General features: G+C 31.7%; 1 protein-coding gene across 1 annotated transcript; it reads left to right on the top strand.

Annotated features, from left to right (window-relative positions):
• Positions 1-7,430: 7,430 nt before the first annotated feature.
• Positions 7,431-18,635, top strand: LOC132743048 (coiled-coil domain-containing protein 42 homolog; the record flags this gene model as incomplete). The annotated part of the gene is given in 8 exon segments (XM_060731564.1): positions 7,431-7,580; positions 9,616-9,721; positions 10,180-10,284; positions 12,120-12,205; positions 12,753-12,924; positions 13,310-13,384; positions 17,026-17,183; positions 18,551-18,635. Coding segments are annotated over 8 exon segments (843 nt in total), but the record flags the coding sequence as incomplete, so codon positions are not given.
• Positions 18,636-19,007: the final 372 nt, after the last annotated feature.

The raw sequence follows: 19,007 nt of genomic DNA, 5'->3' as shown, positions 1-19,007 counted from the left end.
AACATTCAAGACATGCAACCTTTCAAAACCAATGAGGAAACATCATTATAAATGTTGAAACTTACACATTACTTCATTACAGGTTCTGTTTATCTGACAGTGACTTTGGCGTGGGGACTCTTTTACTGGGAAAAGCTATGTACGAACATTGAGTAATTTATTCAAACCATCCTTTCTTCACAGGTTGTGTATCAACATCTACCTCCACTGGTGGCTCCTCCTTCCTCCCATACCTCTTTGATGTTACTGAAACTTTCTTGAAAATAAACATACAAACAAACATGTACAAGCGTATTCTAATATATTCATAGAAGTCTAATTGACAGTTAATTTGGAGGAAATGTCTAATTGAACCATTTTACTAATTGACCTAGGTTTGTTTGTTCTTTTTACTGGCATGAGACATTCATGGTCACTCAGGTATAACTTACCTACAATGTATATTCTGTAATTTAATACAGATTTTTCATATTTACTATCACCTGTAGAATTAAATCAGAGAAATCTGTGACTTATTAAATTATTATATATGACAAAAAAAATCAAGTCACACATAAAGAAAAGCAATGACAAATGTGCACAGTTGTCATCAGAATAGCTAACTTACACCAGCTGGTTGATATATTTAAATTTTAATGGACTGAAAATTGTCAGTCAAGTACCTTGCATGTTTAACTGTAATTCATGTGGAAATTTGTATAAATATATGGCTTATAATGCTGCATTCTCAGCTGTTGGTGTTTGATTTCAGAATTTTCACATTTTCTCACTCAGATTCAATACAGCGCTTTTAAAATATATTCCTCTTCAGAAAGTCACAGGTTCTTTTGAAAATGCCAAAAATAAATCATTGGTTTTATTTTAAGCATTCTACTTCTCAAACTTTAAAATATGCCGTAATAAAATAGATTACAATCTCACTATAGAGGTAAAACTGTTTGTTCATGATGGAAACATCGTAACATTATACATTATGACCTTACAAGTTATCAAACTTTGTTATTTATGCTGTGTAAAACATTATTTACAGTTCCCATACAGTCAAAATTTATAAACTTTCAAACACTTGAAGTAACTTTATTACAGGTAGGAGGAATAATTTAAAAAATATGATGAGGAAAAAAAAACAACCAATACTATCACTCAACAGCATATGTTAATCACAAAGGCTAGTATTAGTCATTCAGACCATTTTTCTGTTTATTACTATTATGATAATAGTAACATGTCACATGTTTGATATGCCTGACATTATGTTTTTCCCAAGTTTATACAATGTATGTAAGAATTTCCTAATCAGTTGCATTTTATTTATTTACTTATCTACTTATTTTACAGAATTTGAGAAAGATGAACAGATAATTTGTTTAAAGATTCACCTTTCAAAGTCTATAAATCCTGACTATTTGTTACCATGGCAACTACAATAATTCTAAACACACACACACAAAGCAAAAAACCAAGCTGCAATCTCAAGTACCATTCTGCATATAATCACATAACAAAATTAATTATAGTTTTTAAAGACCCCCTTTTGCCTCAGAAATAATAAAAATATAATTTTCATTTTTCAAAAGTTTTTTTTTTTATATTTGGTGTCCTATTCAGTATTGCATCATGAAATTATGTAGTTGCCAAAATAATACTTAATAATAATTGGCCAATTCCCAGGACCATCTTTTGATTCTGTTGATTTTTTGGCAACTAGGGCAGTAATAGTGATTTAGTATGTTGTATGCCGATTATGTATGTCAGGATGTCAGACTGGTACTTGAGATTGTGGCTTGTTTTTTTGCTTTGTTGCTTTTTTAGACAATTTTAAAAAAATTTTAAAAATTTTTTTTACTTTTTCAAATTTCAAGGAAATATAAATTAAGAGAATTTTTAAAACGTCAACCCAGACAAGTTTAATTATTTTTTTGGTTTCTATAGTTTCGGTTTACGACCTTTATAGGACAATTTTAAAAGAAAATTTTCTTCTTAAGGTGGTAAAAAAACGGCTACGTTATATAAACGTATGTTACTAAAATAGATCAATTGTTACTAAAAATAGAGTCAATATTGGCAATATGCCAATTAATTATTTAAAATGCTTGGTCTGTTTATTTATAGATTTCTTAAAATTGTTGAGAAGAGAAGGTCCATATATTCTATTTACATTGATTAAGTTTCATTATCCGAGTTAAAACCCACAGGTACTCATCCTGACAAATGGTTTTCGGAGCTTGTGCTAGGCTTGCCCGGTAGTTGGTGATATAGGGTCCGGTATGTTGAAGACCATTGTTTCTGATTCTGTTAGCGGTGATTGTTCTCGTTCTTATTACTATGTTGTTGTACCTAAGTTTTTTTCTAATGTTTGGTTGATGTACCAGTTTTGTTAATGACGATTCTAAATTTGGGGTTTTTTCTAGCAAGAATTTTTCATGTTAGTGTTGCCATTCTGTTGTTTGATTGTATTCCAGTTTGTTTTTCGTTGCTATTTCAGTTGTATTAAATGTGAGTTCTTCAAATCCATGTATTTTACGGGAAAATGTGTTCATAAGTTTCTTTTGTCTGGCATATAGTTTTTCACCACGAGCATTCGTATTTGGTAATGGTATCTTGTGTTAGTTTTCATGTGTCGTTGTTTCTGCCATCTATTGTAATGTTGCCTGGCCGCATATTTCACATAGGTGATGAATTGGACGAGCTTCAATAAAGTTGAGTTGATCGAGTTCATGTTTAGTATAATCGTCTAGTTTTCTTGCTGTAAATTCTGCTGCCATTATATTAAATTAAGTCCAAACGGCGTTTTTTTTGTAATCGTTGATTCCACGCTTCTTTAGTTCGTAAGCGTATGTTTGATTACGCGTTCCGTGTGCTGTATTATTCTGGACCAGTCAATGCTAATTTACGTTATGTCCCGCACTATTGAAATTGGCGGGAAAACCGGCTTAACATAATTAATTATTTGATTTTAATGTCCGCTATATGTCCGTAAAATCGCTCTCTTAAGGGAGTTACCTGTTTGACCTACATATTGTAGTCCGCATTTTTTGCAGGTTATTAAATATATCACGCTTATTGTTCTGCAGTTATGGTGTCCAGAAATCTTATAGGTTTGTTTTGTAGTTGTACTCGTTATGTGTTTTCGTCTGAGACGTATCTGCACGTTATACAGTTCTGTTTGCAGGGATAACTCCATTTACTTCATGTTGTGGATTTAAGTCTGTTTTGACAAGATTATTCTTAATATTTCTAGTTTTTCGGTGAACAGCAATGATTTTTAGAATTATTTTATGAAACGCGTAAGATGTGTTATTAGTTAATAATTTTAAACAATTGTTGAGGATCTTTTGTATATCTGGAACATAAGGGTTATATGTTGTTATGAACGGGATGACATTTTTTGATTCCGTGTTCTTTTGTTGTTTAAAAAGAAGTTCAAGTCTATTGAGTTTTTTAGCCTTATTTATTGCGTTACGTATGAGACTGAAAGGGTAACCTCTAGATCTTAGGTTTTCGTAGAGACAAATTAGTGCATTCATTATAAAGATTGTCATTGCTACATATACGGCGTATTCTTACGGCTTGACTGTACGGAATGCTTCTCTTTTGTGTTCAGGATGGAGGAAGTATAATGTAGATACATGTGTGCATCGGTGGGTTTGTATACAAGCTGGTATGTAGTCTTCCTACCTCGTCTTTTGTTATGTGTACATCTAGAAAATGTACTGACCTAAGGTCTTTCATCATGTGTAAATTTGATTGCCGGGCTGAAACTGTTTAAAGCGGCCATGAAGGAATACAATTCCTGTCTGCTGTGCGGCCAAATCGTAAAAATATCGTCTATATATCTCCACCATATCAAAGGTTTGACTTTCTGGGTTAGCAGAAATCTTGATTCAAAATGTGCCATAAAAATGATTGCATAGCTGGGTGCGCATTTGGTTCCCATGGTAGTGCCTGATATTTGTTCGTAAAATTTTTCGTTGAATTTGAAACAAGTTTTTCTTAACACAAATAACATGAGTCGTAAAATGATCCAAGTTTTAGGTTCTTGTATGTGGCGTTTATTAAGTGCTTCCTTTAATGCTATAATGCCGTCTTTATGTGGGATAGACGTATAAAGTGCAGCAACATCTATGGTTACTAATATTGCGTTAGTTGGTATGGGACCTAGGTTTTCAATTAAATGTTACTTCATGCAGTTGATAAACATCTAACATGCTGTAAAAACCGTTATTATGATACTTTTTTTTGTCTTTTCTAATGAAGGAAATATTTATCTGTTTCTGAGGCATAATGTGCCTTTAAGTTAGTGCTGGATCCTGATTCTCTCATAGCCCAACAGACATGTATATAAATAGCTAATGTAAAGACTAGTAAAATTATAATGTACCAAACTGTTTTTTCGAAATGTCAAATTCCAAATTGTAATGCAAGTAATGATTCTGCAGAGTGCTCTCCTCTTTATTTTTTTGTATGGAGTATTTTCACTGGTCTAAGGTTTTCACACAACCAATGAAAATACTCCATCGAATGCATCCGTTTATACATGTGTACTTTCATTTTGGATGGAAAATTTGGCAAATCGAAAAAAAAACGGTTCGTTACAATTTTGATGTTTTGATTGAACAGTTATTACAAATAATAATATAATTTAATCATATTTATATGCGCACTACAAAAAAATATTCATTCATTTCGAATAAACTGCCGTTTAGTCAGGTAATTTTGACAAAAACCCAGCGGTCAGGTCTCTGTCGAGTTACACATGACTTCGAGATTATATATCTTCTCATAACTTGAAATGATTGTAATGACAGCTTTATTTCCTTTAAGAGTAATCAATTCCCTACCATTTGGTACCATTGGTGAAAAAATGTTGGAGTTATGGAGTTCATATTAAGATGAGTGCTGAAAAATGAGCGGCAAGTTGCATACCTTTACTAAATATATCGTCGATGTATCTAAAATCGCGGTGTACATAAATTCGCTGATTTTGTTTACACTTGGATAATCTCGTAAAATCATGTCGCACCTGCCAGACAATGACGCAATATTTCTCGCAAAATGTTTCTACATCTGTTTCGTTATTCAAACCATCACAAATCATATAAAAATTGTCAGTTTATTGTTTATTTTCTTATAAGTATAAAAAAAAACATAATTTTACTTATGCCCAAATATCTACCTTATAAGTAGATCAAATCCATTTATATCAACTTAGAAAAGTTTGTCAAACAATTCCCACTTACGGAAATTTCTTCAAGATGTGAAGGTCCATCGGCCATGCTTTTTTTCCCAAAACGAGGCTATGAATATCTATTGACCAATTTTGGATACCCATATCAACTAATGCAAAAAGTGTCATTTCCTTCGTTTAAAAAATAATTAGGTCTAAATTTAAGCCTATTTGACCAAAATATTTAAAAGTGACATAATAACTTTTATGTCAACATCATACTTTAAGATGTAATCACATGTTTAGATTGCAATGTGCAAGCACTTGACCTACTTAAATCTTTTGCCAGAAATGAGGGTCATGAGGGGAGATGAAAATCGAATTTATCCGCTATTTAAGTTTTTTTTTACAACTTCTCACATGTTTACAAAATAAAATTGTAAATAAGAAATAGATACAAAAATCAACATTATTCAGAAAAATTGATATTTTATCCGTTTAAAGTGATTGGAATTTTTGTCATGTGAACTGATTTGACTAGAATGACGTAATTGTAGTCGTCCACGAATACAGTTCCAATATGGCGGACGTTTGTGACAAACGCTTATAATTTAAAGTTACCACTGACAAATACAAGTGTAAGTTGGTGAAACTTGAACTGACTTGAAATTGTAAAAGGCCAATTGTAAGCATACATTATGTGTATAATTTATTATATATCTTTATTCCACATTATTTCACACAAATGTGCATAATACCGCATATATACATCAGTCGAGGATATATCACAATTTTATTTTTTGTGGGAAATGAAGGTAATTGAATTAAAAGCATAAACCAAATATTAAAACATGTTTCATATGAAAAAAACAGCAGTTTACATGGTTTTGAGAGGTTAGGAGGGTTGTAGAGTGGGTCAGGGGACCGGGGGTAGTGACCAATCAACGCGCCAAACACCTAGAATCCGGGTCAGCTCGGCCCTAAAACATACTCACACCCCGAGTCAGCTCGGCCCTATTCGAACTCGGCACGGGTCAACTCGGCCAACTTTTTTAAAAATGGGTAATGGACATCAAAGGACTCCTATTGTTATCAATCAATGTGTATGTTAAAGATACCGATTAATTAGGTGATAATTATGATTGACTCATTCATTCAAATTTGATTAGTAACCACCTGCAATTAATTAGAAGCTTATGCTATTAAGTAAACACATTTTGTTTCAAATTTTTTGAAAATTACTTTACAAACAAAATGCATCTATGGAAACACATTTTTATTATATCTATATTCACAAGCACAAGTATCGGACCTGGAAGAAAAAATATAAAGTTATTTCATCAATCTGTTCATATTTTTCTTCCAAGGTCTGATAATCGTACCTGTATCTATATTAATTTTATCGAATCTGCAAGACAAATAAATAAAAAAAATTTCTAAATATACTTAATATCAGCAGTGGTACAATGTATAATTATAATTTATATAATAATAATAAAATATTTTCTTATTATTCATTTACCTTAACAACATGCAAAGAAAAGTAAATACGTTATAGCCTTTATATTTTTGTAAAGTGGGCCGAGTTGACCCGTGCCAAGTTGACCCGTGCCGAGCTGACCGGTGCCGAGTTGGTATAGGGACGAGTTGACTCTTTTCCAAACACCTATAATGATATCAACTGGACAGCAAAATAATACTATTTTATCATGTCAGTAAAGCTCGACACATTTAATTAAGTCTTGGGTTTATGAAAAGATGCACGTCTGCTTATACCAACGCTCGTTAACAATGACATAGTAAAACCGGTTATATTTTATCTATACCCCACCCACTTTTTTTCAACAGTTGAATTTAGAGGACAGAAAAGGACATGTACAAATTTGCTAAATTTTAACATGACATTTTAAATCTTTCAATCTATTCGATACTTTCATTCACTAACTTTATTTTCTCACCCTGCATTTGTCGGATGTACAAACAACCTGTTTGCTTTTTTGGAAAATATTTCCAAGATACCGAGCTCGCATCGAAATGGCAGCCATTTTTGACATATAATCTCAACATAAAAAACGACTTATGAAATATTTCTCTCATTTAAGATATTATACCAAATTTTAAAATTTCTGTAACAATATATTTAAAAATACATTATCAAAATATGAAAAACAATTAAGAAATGTATATGATTTTAAATGATTTTAAAAAGTAAAATTTTACGTTTCATTGGCAACAAGCTAGATTAGTTTACAAATGGCGGACATTACGGATTAGAAGTAAACATTCATAAGAGACGAACGAAAACTTCGAAATTAGGGATATTTTTTGTTATAAGGATCGCAGAATAAACAGCAAAAATGGCAATAAGCTTAGAAGATTATTTTAGAACAACATTTGAGGACAAGCTCCTCGTGTGAGTATGCGTAAACACAAATTAAATGGGACACATAGAACTCGTGCAAAATTATGAAAATCATTATCCAGCATTCTATTCCACACAGGCTGCAATCCACATAGCTATAAGATTGGTTCTGACACTTTATAGATCTTCAGCTATCTTGCAGTATTAGCCATCTGCATGCTTCCCATATATTATGCCAATCACAAATGTTTAGTTCTTTACTTTCAGTTACACTCACTGACTCAGAATCATTGAAAGAATAATTTTGAAATTTAAAAAATACATGCTTTAATATGAAATTAGGCAAAGCCTATGAACGGGGAAGTCGGTAAAAAATCCTTTCATTTTTCTGTTTTAAAGGTGTCTTTCGGTAATTTATATAGAATCTAGAGCTACCGCTATAACAAAAAGTCCTTCTTATTTAAAGGAATTGTTTAAGGTTTGTAGAATATCCAATTTAAGATCTTGTAATTTTAATTTTGTTTTGCCTCAAAATGATTCTTATGTTAAAAATACATTTTTCTACAATGCCATAAAAGACTGGAATTCTTTACCAGACAACATTAGATCAATTAACAATATCCAAACATTTAAAACGAAAGTAAAACTTTTTTTAAGTAATGAAAATGATAAACAAGTGAATAATATGTTTATTTATTATTAAATTGATGTGTAACTTATGATAAGGTTTTGTAACATGTTTATGTGTACTTAATATGTTTTAGTTTAAACGAAATTTATTTCATTTTATTTGTGTACAATGTTCTTGTCTTATTATAATGTGTCTTGATTGTTGAAAATTGTCATTTATTTTAACTTCTTTATAACTCATTAATAATTATGTATGTTAGTGTAATAATTTTACAGAAAATGGACCCCATTGGAAATAAGCTTTTAGCTTAATGGGCAATCCTAGGGTTACATAGAACATACTCATTAATTAATCTTATAATTATTTTTGTTGCATTTATGTGTGTGTTTTTATATATATGCAAGTTGATATCTGTGATAAAATTGTATGTGTATATGTCTATTCCCTGAATAAATCGATACGATACGACCGCTTCCGTTTTTCCTCGGAACACTCAACCATTATTAATAGTAATCTGAAAAGTTGAGATTTGTTCCATTATGAGAATACCCCGCCTATTATCATTGGGTTACATTGAAAATGGCGGCACCCCAATTAAACTGACACTGAAAATTTCATTGATAGGTATAGAATTCTATAAATTTCTTAATTGTTTTTTATTTGATTTTCTTTTAAATATTCATGTGTAGTATATTGACGGGCAAGCCAAAGCCCGGGCCAGCTTTGTGGACCCTGTCTTTGACTTCCCCGTATGATAATCTAAATTATGAAATATGCTGCATGAGAGCAGGGATATTCTAAGGGGTGATTTCTTGCATTAAACACCAATAAAACCACAGTCTGAAAGTAGAGCAGGTGTGGGTATTACCGAACACTTAAGGTGAAATAAGTAGTATTCATAATAAACACAGTACTCACAATTTTCAATTGACATTTGACATCTATGAGTTTTCTTTTGCATTAAGTGCTGTACAGGGAGGCAAAATAAAATGTCACAAAATTGTAAAAGTAATAAATTCTCAGGACTTTGTGTTATATAAGTGTTGATGTGTAATTGATGATGGACTAAACAACAAGTAAATACAAGTTCAAGTCAATTGTTTTAAAATTTGAGAGGTTCTTAACAGATTTAAGAAGTATTCTAATTACATGTTAATTTCAAGATTAGATTATTTAATGAAATTGATAGATATTGTATTAATTAAATTTTTGCAAAAATTCTCTCCTTAAAATGCAAATTAATGCTTAACTTGACTTTAATTGCTGTAAAAATTAATAATCACATTAAAATCGGCTAAATGGTAGAAATCTCTCTCAGTAATTATCGTGACCAGAATGGTCAAGACAGAATTCCCCAACTGCTTCATTTTTAATATATTGTGTATTTAATATATATTTTTTTTTATATTTCTACTTATCTTTAGTATTATTTTATGTTTGTTTATTTGTTCACAGTAAAATGCCAGAGCGTGAAGATGACCATCTCACTCCTGCCACACGCTTGTTGGAGAAACGCAGAGAAATGGCTGAGGTGGAACAGGCCTTGGCTGCACAGAAAGAGGTAATTTTAAAATTTGCCAATCATTTTACAGTAGACACCAGTACTCTGTGAGATAGTAAGGAAAATGAAATTCAACTTTTAGTGTCTGTCTTTCCTCACAATGCCAGGTTAACACAGTGGTTAAAATCTTTGTTTTGTGGCACCAGCATGCAGTGCATGGGCATTTTATACTGTAGATTTTACTGACTGTCCCAGCAATGCTAATATTCTTCACCAGGGCTTTGGTAATCAAAACTTCAAAGTTCCACTGTTCCAGTATTGTGTTTGGCTTGTGTTATATAATAGACTTGTGCATAATTTTAAAGTTTAATCTTTATTGCAAATGATTTCAGATTCAATATATTATTAAATTTTGTAAGTATGAGAAATACATGTATGTTAATCTTAAATTAAAAAGCATGTTCTGTCAGAGGGTTACCTTTTTTAAATATTAAACCCACTACCTTTCTGAATTGCAGGAATTTCAAATGAAAATGGAAAGTTTGCAGCAAAGGAGAGAAGAGTTGGAAAGGAAAGAATATCAACTTAAAAAATCACTTTTACAGTTTGACAAATTTTTAAAGGTTTGTGAAGTGTTTTATATTACTGGTTTTTATGTAATTAAATATATAATTTAGCTTATAGCAACTAATACTGGTATATTCTAATGATCTATCATTTTTATATGCCCGAAAGAATTTCGGACATATTATGTTATACCCCCTGGCGTCCGTCCGTCTGTCTGTCCGTCCGTCCGTCCGTTAGCAATTTGGTTTCCGGAGCATAACTTAAGTCCCATTTGGCCCACAATATTCAAACTTCATAGGATGATTGTCCATATTGAGTAGAAGACCCCTATTGATTTTGGGGTCATAAGGTCAAAGGTCAAGGTCACTATGACCTTAAAACTGAAAACGTTAGCAATTTGGTTTCCGGAGCATAACTTAAGTTCCATTTGGCCCACAATATTCAAACTTCATAGGATGATTGTCCATATTGGGTAGAAGACCCCTATTGATTTTGGGGTCATAAGGTCAAGGTCACTATGACCTTAAAACTGAAAACAGTTTCCGGAGCATAACTTAAGTTCCATTTGGCCCACAGTGTTCAAACATCATAGGATGATTGTCCATATTTGGTAGAAGACCCCTATTGATTTTGGGGTCACAAGGTCAAAGGTCAAGGTCACTATGACCTTAAAACTGAAAACAGTTTCCGGAGCATAACTTAACTTCCATTTGTCCTACAGTGTTCAAACTTCATAGGATGATTGTCCATATTTGGTAGAAGACCCCTTTAGATTTTGGGGTCACAGGTCAAAGGTCAAGGCCACTATGACCTTAAAACTGAAAACAGTTTCCAGACTATAACTTAAGTTCCATTTGGCACACAGTGTTCAAACTTCATAGGATGATTGATGATATTTGGTAGAAGACCCCTATTGATTTTGGGGTCACAAGGTCAAAGGTCAAGGTCACTATTACCTTAGAACTGAAAACAGTTTCCGGAGCATAACTTAAGTTCTATTTGGCCCACAGTGTTCAAACTTCATAGGATTATTGTCCATATTGGGTAGAAGACCCCTATTGATTTTGGGGTCACAAGGTCAAAGGTCAAGGTCACTATTACTTAGAAATTGAAAACAGTTTCTTGAGCATAACTTTAGTTCCATTTAGCCCACAATATTCAAACTTCATAGGATGATTGTCCATATTGGGTAGAAGACCCCTATTGATTTTGGGGTCACAAGGTCAAGGCCACTATTACCTTAAAACTGAAAACAGTTTTCGGAATATAACTTAAGTATCATTTGGCCTACTGTGTTTAAACTTCATAGTATGATTGTCCATATTGGGTAAAAGACCCCTAATGATTTTGGGGTCACAAGGTCAAAGGTCAAGGTCACTTTTACCTTAGAATTGAAAACAGTTTCTGGGACATAACTTAAAAGTTCCATTTGGACCACAATATTGAAACTGCAAAGGAGGATTGTTATTTGAAGGAGGTAATACTTTATTTTAGTCCCATGTCTTACAAATGCTTCATCTTTACTAAAAAAAAAAACCACTTTCGGGCATATAATGCTCCGCCTAGCGGTGCTCTTGTTATTTTTCATGCAATAGAGGCAATATTGGTATCCAAATATACACATGTATAAAAGTGAAAGATGTTAGAGATGCATAGAAATTGTCATAATAGATACATAGTTTTTAATTGAATTTATTATCTTACACAGTAAAATGCCAGAGTAGATAAAATGAAGGCATTTCACAACATTTTCCTTTTTTTTAAAAACTTTTGCATAGAAATATAGACATGCATGTACTATGTTATGTCTAGAATTCATGGCATGCTTTGAGAATATAAACTTTCTTGTACATAAAATAGATGAAAACATTGTGTTTGTATTTTCCTGTAGGACAATGACTCTAAGAAAGCAAGAGCAGTAAAGAAAGCCAATGATGAGAGAGATATGAAGAGGCAGAAAGAAAAGGAAATTGAAAAGTATGACATTCTATCAGAGTTCTTCATTATAAATAATTGAGCTACTTCCAGAAGTTAGGATATGTTTTAAAGCTAACGGTTTAAACCCTACAAAGCTAAGTATCTCACATGAACTTGTCCATCTTTCAATCTGGACAATACCATTTACATGTATCATATGTATAGGGAAAGTTTCAAAATATTTTCTGACTGAATAGCAAACAGTGTGAACAATGTGACCAGACAATACAGAAGTGACTGCTGATCTTGGTCTGAACTGGTTTCATGGATAAATCTGTTGCTAGCAGCAGGAGTTAATTAACATTTTTTGATAGACACATTTACATTCTGATTGGTTGTTTTCTGGAATATCTGAGAAGAGCACCAATAGAACAAGATAAAGTAGTCGGTGTGCTACTGGAATGGCTGCTAGAAAATGCTGGAAAATGGCTACACAATTCTAATGTATTTCACAGAATGTAGCATTTATCTGTTTATTTTGATGTTTACGATTAATTTTATTTAATATACTCTTGATGGAAATAACAAATGTCCAATTTTTTAACAGATTAAAAGAAGAAACAGGTGATCTTGGAAGAACTAAAGACAGACTACAGAGAAAGTTAGAAAATTACTCCATATTTCATAAGTATATGGAGAAGGCGTTAGAGAGAGGAGAAGAGTTTCATGAGATGAGAGATGTTATAGCAAGATATGACACACTTACTGCCACACATGAGGTAAATATGACCTTTGACCTTGAACTTCATTTGACCTTTTATTTCTGCCACCCAAATCAGGTTGTAATAATGCATAATCATGTAACATTTATATGAAAAATTATCGAAGATTATGTCTTGACATTGAAATGGTAAACTTGGCATTTGATCTTGAAGTTTCATGTCTTTAAAACAAATGTAATTCTGTATGTTAGCTTTTCAGTGATTTGACTTCAGAGCCAATCGTTCAGAATTTGAAATTTTTTGCTTACAATTAAATGATTGGTTGTGAAATTGAATAAAATATGTTTTTTGAAACCAGCAGAATATTTATTCTTAACATCAACTCCTCATCATGTAAACAGGTTATCTGAATAATATCCATATAATTTTTCTTGATTTTCAGGATCTTTTAAAAAGTGACCAAAAGAATCAAGAAGTTATTGAAAGGCATAGACAACAGCTTAATAAATATATTGAAGTAAGTGTGAATGTGATTTAAAGATATTATTGTCAATATCCCAATGTTGATTCAAAACTAAACAGTATGTTTTAAGTTTAAATGACATTTTAATCTTACTTCAGCATGGAAATATAAAAGGTGATGAAACATATTGTTTAATAAAGGTTTTATCATTGAGATTTATCTATATCAAACAGTCTTTTGTGATAGTCACTAATATTGAAAACTAACCCCTGTTTGTAAGCTCCAACATAGAACGCAACATACGATCTATAACTTGATGCACTTGGCAGACATCTTAACCACAAGCAGAGCTGCATCAGTACTAAGGGTGTAGTACTTAAGTACCAGTACCAGTATTTGGCAAATTATGCAGTACCATTACCAGTACCAGTACTAGATTTTAGCTCGGTACTGCAGTACCAGTAACTTTTTTTGCTGAAGTAATTAAGTATCAGTACCATTACTTTTATATAGTCATCAAAGTTTGAATAAATACAGTGTCAAACACATAATTTGCAAAAATTTTATATTATTCAGCAAAGAAATAAAATCATAATTTACTTTAAAGCTGCATGCCTCCAGATGACCCAAATATTTCAAGAAAATTAAACTTGGAAAAAAATTACTAAAAACTTTGAGAAAAGTAAACAAATTAAAGATTCAAGTGATAATTTATATCTTATGTGCAATTTATGACTGTATTTTTGTAGTATTTATCACTATATTTCTACTGTTGTTACTAACGCAGTAGGGGCTATTTATGCATGTTTGACCTCTTTTTGGTAATTTACGTGGATTTTAAGTGCCGATTGTAATGTGTCAAGTACTTTTCTTTGTTCATTTAACAATATTTTACCTTTTAAATACATTTTCAAAATTTTCATGAAAATTAGGATGAATCTGGAGGCATGCTGCTTTAAAGTTAACATAACATATTTACAACTTTATAGTTTTAACATACTTTTTTACAAAACAATATTTACAACATATATTCATGTCATATCTAATTGTTTAGTAACCAGTCAACTGTATAAATACAATGCTAACATCTTTCATTTAAAACACAAACAGTCTTTTGTTGCCCTTTTCACACCTTAACACCTCTGTTCAATTTATACCAAAGTAAATATCAACTTTTTATGGTGCTGACAATATCACTTTTTTCACTTTGAAATGGGATTTTTTAGAATAGAAGAAATTAATTTGTGTTTAATTTGCTCTTTTACTAAGTAAATACAAGTAATAAAAAAAATTTAATAAGGATATTTTAGGGTAAAGTGTTATTGAGTCTGTTTATCTTAATTAATTTTTACGTTAAGTCTTTTGTGCTTTTTATGATGAATACTACATGATATTAACATTTGAAGGAACATTGAAGCAAATTATCTTTAGATTTGATAACTTACTTTTTACAAAAAATAAAATATAGTTAATGTAATTTTACAGCTTTATTTTATGAGAAAATTGATGTTATTTTAAATTTTATCAAAACAAAAGTACTGGGTAATGCAGTAGCAGTACCTTTTTAAGACAGTAATGCAGTACCAGTACCCAGTAGTAGCAAAATTTTGTAAGAGTAATTCAGATCAGTACCAGTACTTGCAAAATCGCTGCAGTACGTACTGCAAGTACCAGTACCAGTACCAGTAATGCAGCTCTGACCACAAGGCCACTTAAACTTGCTTTAAATACTTATTTATTATTGAATTATTTTAATTAAATATTAAAATATTTTAAAATGATGATTTTTTAAAATTTTGATTAAATATGTAATAAGAATATCCCAAGTATAAGGAAGCTAAATTAATATTTCACTCAGAGAATATTTAATAATAATAATAATAATAATAATAAAGACTTTATTTAAAGAGGCAACATAGTTGGGCATGCCCAGTCTTCCCTATGAGCCTCTATCAAATATACAATGTACATAATATAAAACATTTACAAAGAAAAGGTTATGATAAACAACAACATAATTACAAATACAATATAGTTTAAGAAACATGTAAAATGAAAAAATCTAGGGAAAAAATATTATATAAGAATATAATAATTGCAATTCAGAATATACATTTATCATTTTATATAATACACTTGATGTGTTTTATTCCCAACCAGAGAAACCACCATTTAAGATAATTATTTTTTGAACGATTGTAAATTTGTGGAGTTTCTTATATCTAAGGGAAGAGAATTCCAAAGTTTTGACCCTGAGTATGATAAAGATTTTCTGCAGAACTCAAGTCTAGGTTTTGGGATTTGAAGTTTGTTTTTGTTTGATATGATCTTAAATGTGTTATTTTCCAGTGTAAGTAAAAAGATTTTGCATATAATCAGGGAGAAGATTGTTTAAGGGACTTGTACACTAAAATAGCTTTTTTTATAATTTACTCTTTCAGAAAATTTCATCCAATTTAATTCAGAAAATAAATCATCAGTGGGTGCATCAAAATCTTTGTCCAATATTATTCGTGCTGCCCGTTTTTGAAATTTATACAGGTCATTTAAGAAGTTCTTTACTGCAATTTCCCCAAAATAGTGCAACAATAGTCTAAGTGGGGAAGAATGTATGCATTAAAGAAAATTTTCCTTACATGAACATTTAGAAATTGTTTTATTCTCAAAAGAAGGTATAGTAATGAAAATTGCATTTATTCAGTGTCATTTTGACTTGTGTTTTCCAGTTCAGTGTATGATCAACATGGACACCTAAAAGTTTTTTTGTTTCTGAAATTGTAAGCTTTCATCTTGAAGAGTGATCTGGAAATCACTAGTAATTACTGATAGTAATTATAGATATTATTTGAAGGTGAAATAAACATAGCTTTAGTTTTATTTAGCATTTGGAATCAATTGAATTCCTGTTGCACCACTTTTGTATGGAATTTAGGTCAGACTGAAGTTTTTGTACAAATTGAACTGATACTGTGTCCAAATGAGGTAATTGTAGTGTCATCAGCAAACATGTCTGAATGTAGAATGTGATAAATGCAAAAGGTAAGTCATTAATGTAGATAATGAAAAGGAGGACCTAAAACTGAACCTTGAGGCACACCAGATTTTATATCCTGAGCTTCAGAATATTTTCCAGACACGCATACTTGTTGTGTGCGATCACTTAGGTATGACCTAAACCATGAAATTGAATTTTCCATGTATGTTATACATTTGTAGTTTTTTCAATTAATAGGTTATGATTGATCAAATCAAATGCTTTTGTTAGGGTCCAGAAATATAGTCCCTATAAGTTTTTCTTCATTTATTGCTCTGATCCAGCTGTCAATAATTGAAGTAAGAGCAGTTTCGCATGAATAATTTGTGCGAAAGCCAGACTGATTTGGCTGAAAAAGAGAGTTAGTTTCAAGAAATAATTTAAGATGATTGCTAACATGCCTTTCTAAAACTTTCGATAGAACTGGTAGTATTGATATAGGCCTGTAGTTACCTTTTTCATTTTTGTTGCCCTTTTTATGTATAGGTGTTACTTTTGCTTGTTTAAAGGCAGAAGGAAATAAGCCACTTGATAGACTGAGATTGAATATTTTCTCCAAAGGCTTGGATATGATTTTAGAACTTATTTTAAGATGAGATATAATCTATATATTCACTCTAAACTAAATTATATATCCTCATTTGTTAATTTGTGTTTACAGGACAAGGATAATGAGATCCTGTCATATAACAACCAGTTATCAAGTTTACAGACCCGTCTTGATGTAGCACAGAGTGAAGCTGTCAAGTGGGAGTCACAGTGGACACATATCAAAAATACGGCTGCCAAGAAAACATTAGAACTTGGAAGAATCAAAATGTAAGTTTTATTTAACATGTTTGATTCTGTAAGAAGATTATAGATGACTGTAAAGTGAGTCTTTGATATTCTCACTGATGAGACCCTTTGCTAAAAGCAGCATGCCTCCAGATTCATGCTTATTTTCCCCCGCTGAAAAGGTGGCGGTGGATATAGAAATAGTCTCCGTCTGTCTGTCTGTCCTTCCTGGGAAGAATCAAAATGTAAGTTTTATTGTAGATGTTTGATCATTCTGTAAGAAGATTAAATGATTGAAAAGTGTGATATTCTCACTGATGAGACCCTTTGCTTATCCAGAATTCATGCTAATTTTGATGGAAGTTTTCAAAATGTTTTTAAATGTAAAATATTGTCAAGCGAACATAGAAAGTAATTAAAATATTGCAAACAGCACTTACAATCCATGTAAATTTAAAAAAAAGAGGTCAAAAATACAAAAATAAGCCTTACTGCGATAGTCATGCAGTAGAAATATTGTGATAAATACTACAAAATCAGTCATTAATCATAACATGTAAATTACTACATACATTGTAGATAAATCCTTCTACTTTGCTTAAAATCCTAGTATATTTTTCTCAGGTTTGATTTTCTTGCAATATTTTGGTTGATCTGGAGGTATGAAGCTTTAAGGGACAAAAAAAGAGAAGAGTGTGTAAACAATTCAAGCTTGTCTTATCTAATGTAAAATTAAATGACTTGAAGGCTTGATGCAGATAATGGTTCTTGTTTCTAAGTAAAAGTCCTTGAATACATGTATACATGTACTAGCAATTGGAATACTTTTTCAATTTTTATATAGACTAAGAAACAATATACAGTATGGTACTAATAGTGATTTTACAAATTGTTTTTGACTAGATCATTGTTAAAGACATATGAGCCGCGTCATGACAAAACCAACATAATGGGTTTGCGACCAACATGGATCAAGACCAGCCTGTGCATCCGCGCAGTCTGATCAGGATCCATGTTCGCTTACAGACCCTATAACAAGTAAAGAAACTGCTAGCGAACAGCATGGATCCTGATCAGACTGCGCAGATGCGCAGGCTGGTCTGGATCCATGCTGGTCGCAAACCCACTATGTTGGTTTTGTCGTGACACGGCTCAATTATGTTAATTTACACTTATTTCATATTTTTCGATGGTCTGTAATCTGTGCAATACAATATTACATCTTAGAGCATGTTTTAGTTAGTAAGTTAAAGTAAGTAGATATGTTACTATCTTGACATGTGCATATCTATTACAATACATGGGCCTATAAGTCACCAGAAATCATATACATTGTAATAATGATAATAGTCATTGCATGTATTATATGATGTATATTTATAGGTATATAACAATTATCTTTCAAACAGGGCAACTCATAACTTGTATCAACTTGTGAAACGTCACCAGAAACAAGCTGCCCAGGCAGAGGAGACCCCAGACCAATTAAACCAGGTATACTCTCTCCCTGTCTCTCATTACTTCATTATCTCTCACTATCTGTATCTCTCTTTCTTTACTTTCTCATGTTTTGTTAAGTTTTACCCTATTTTTATGCCCCCATTTGGGTAGGGGGTTTGGAATGGGGGTCACCAGGTATGTAGATTTGCTCTTGTCCTTCATGTCTATTGTCATGCTTTATTGTTGTCCATCTGGTTAAACAGCATAATGTCAGGGCATCCTTGTCTTATGGAAACAGTTCTTGTTTCTTCATAATTCACTTTGTTGATTGTCCCACTTGTGTAAGCCCTACATTAAATGATGTGTGAAGATATAAGCAATTTTTATTGTTATTATTACAAAGTATCTAGATTTTTTTGGTATATT

This window comes from Ruditapes philippinarum, unplaced genomic scaffold (assembly GCF_026571515.1).
Source record: "Ruditapes philippinarum isolate M1 unplaced genomic scaffold, ASM2657151v2 ctg16324_1_1_1_1, whole genome shotgun sequence".
In the NCBI taxonomy this organism is placed as follows: domain Eukaryota; kingdom Metazoa; phylum Mollusca; class Bivalvia; order Venerida; family Veneridae; genus Ruditapes; species Ruditapes philippinarum.
This window is presented reverse-complemented; position numbering and strand designations above follow the sequence as displayed.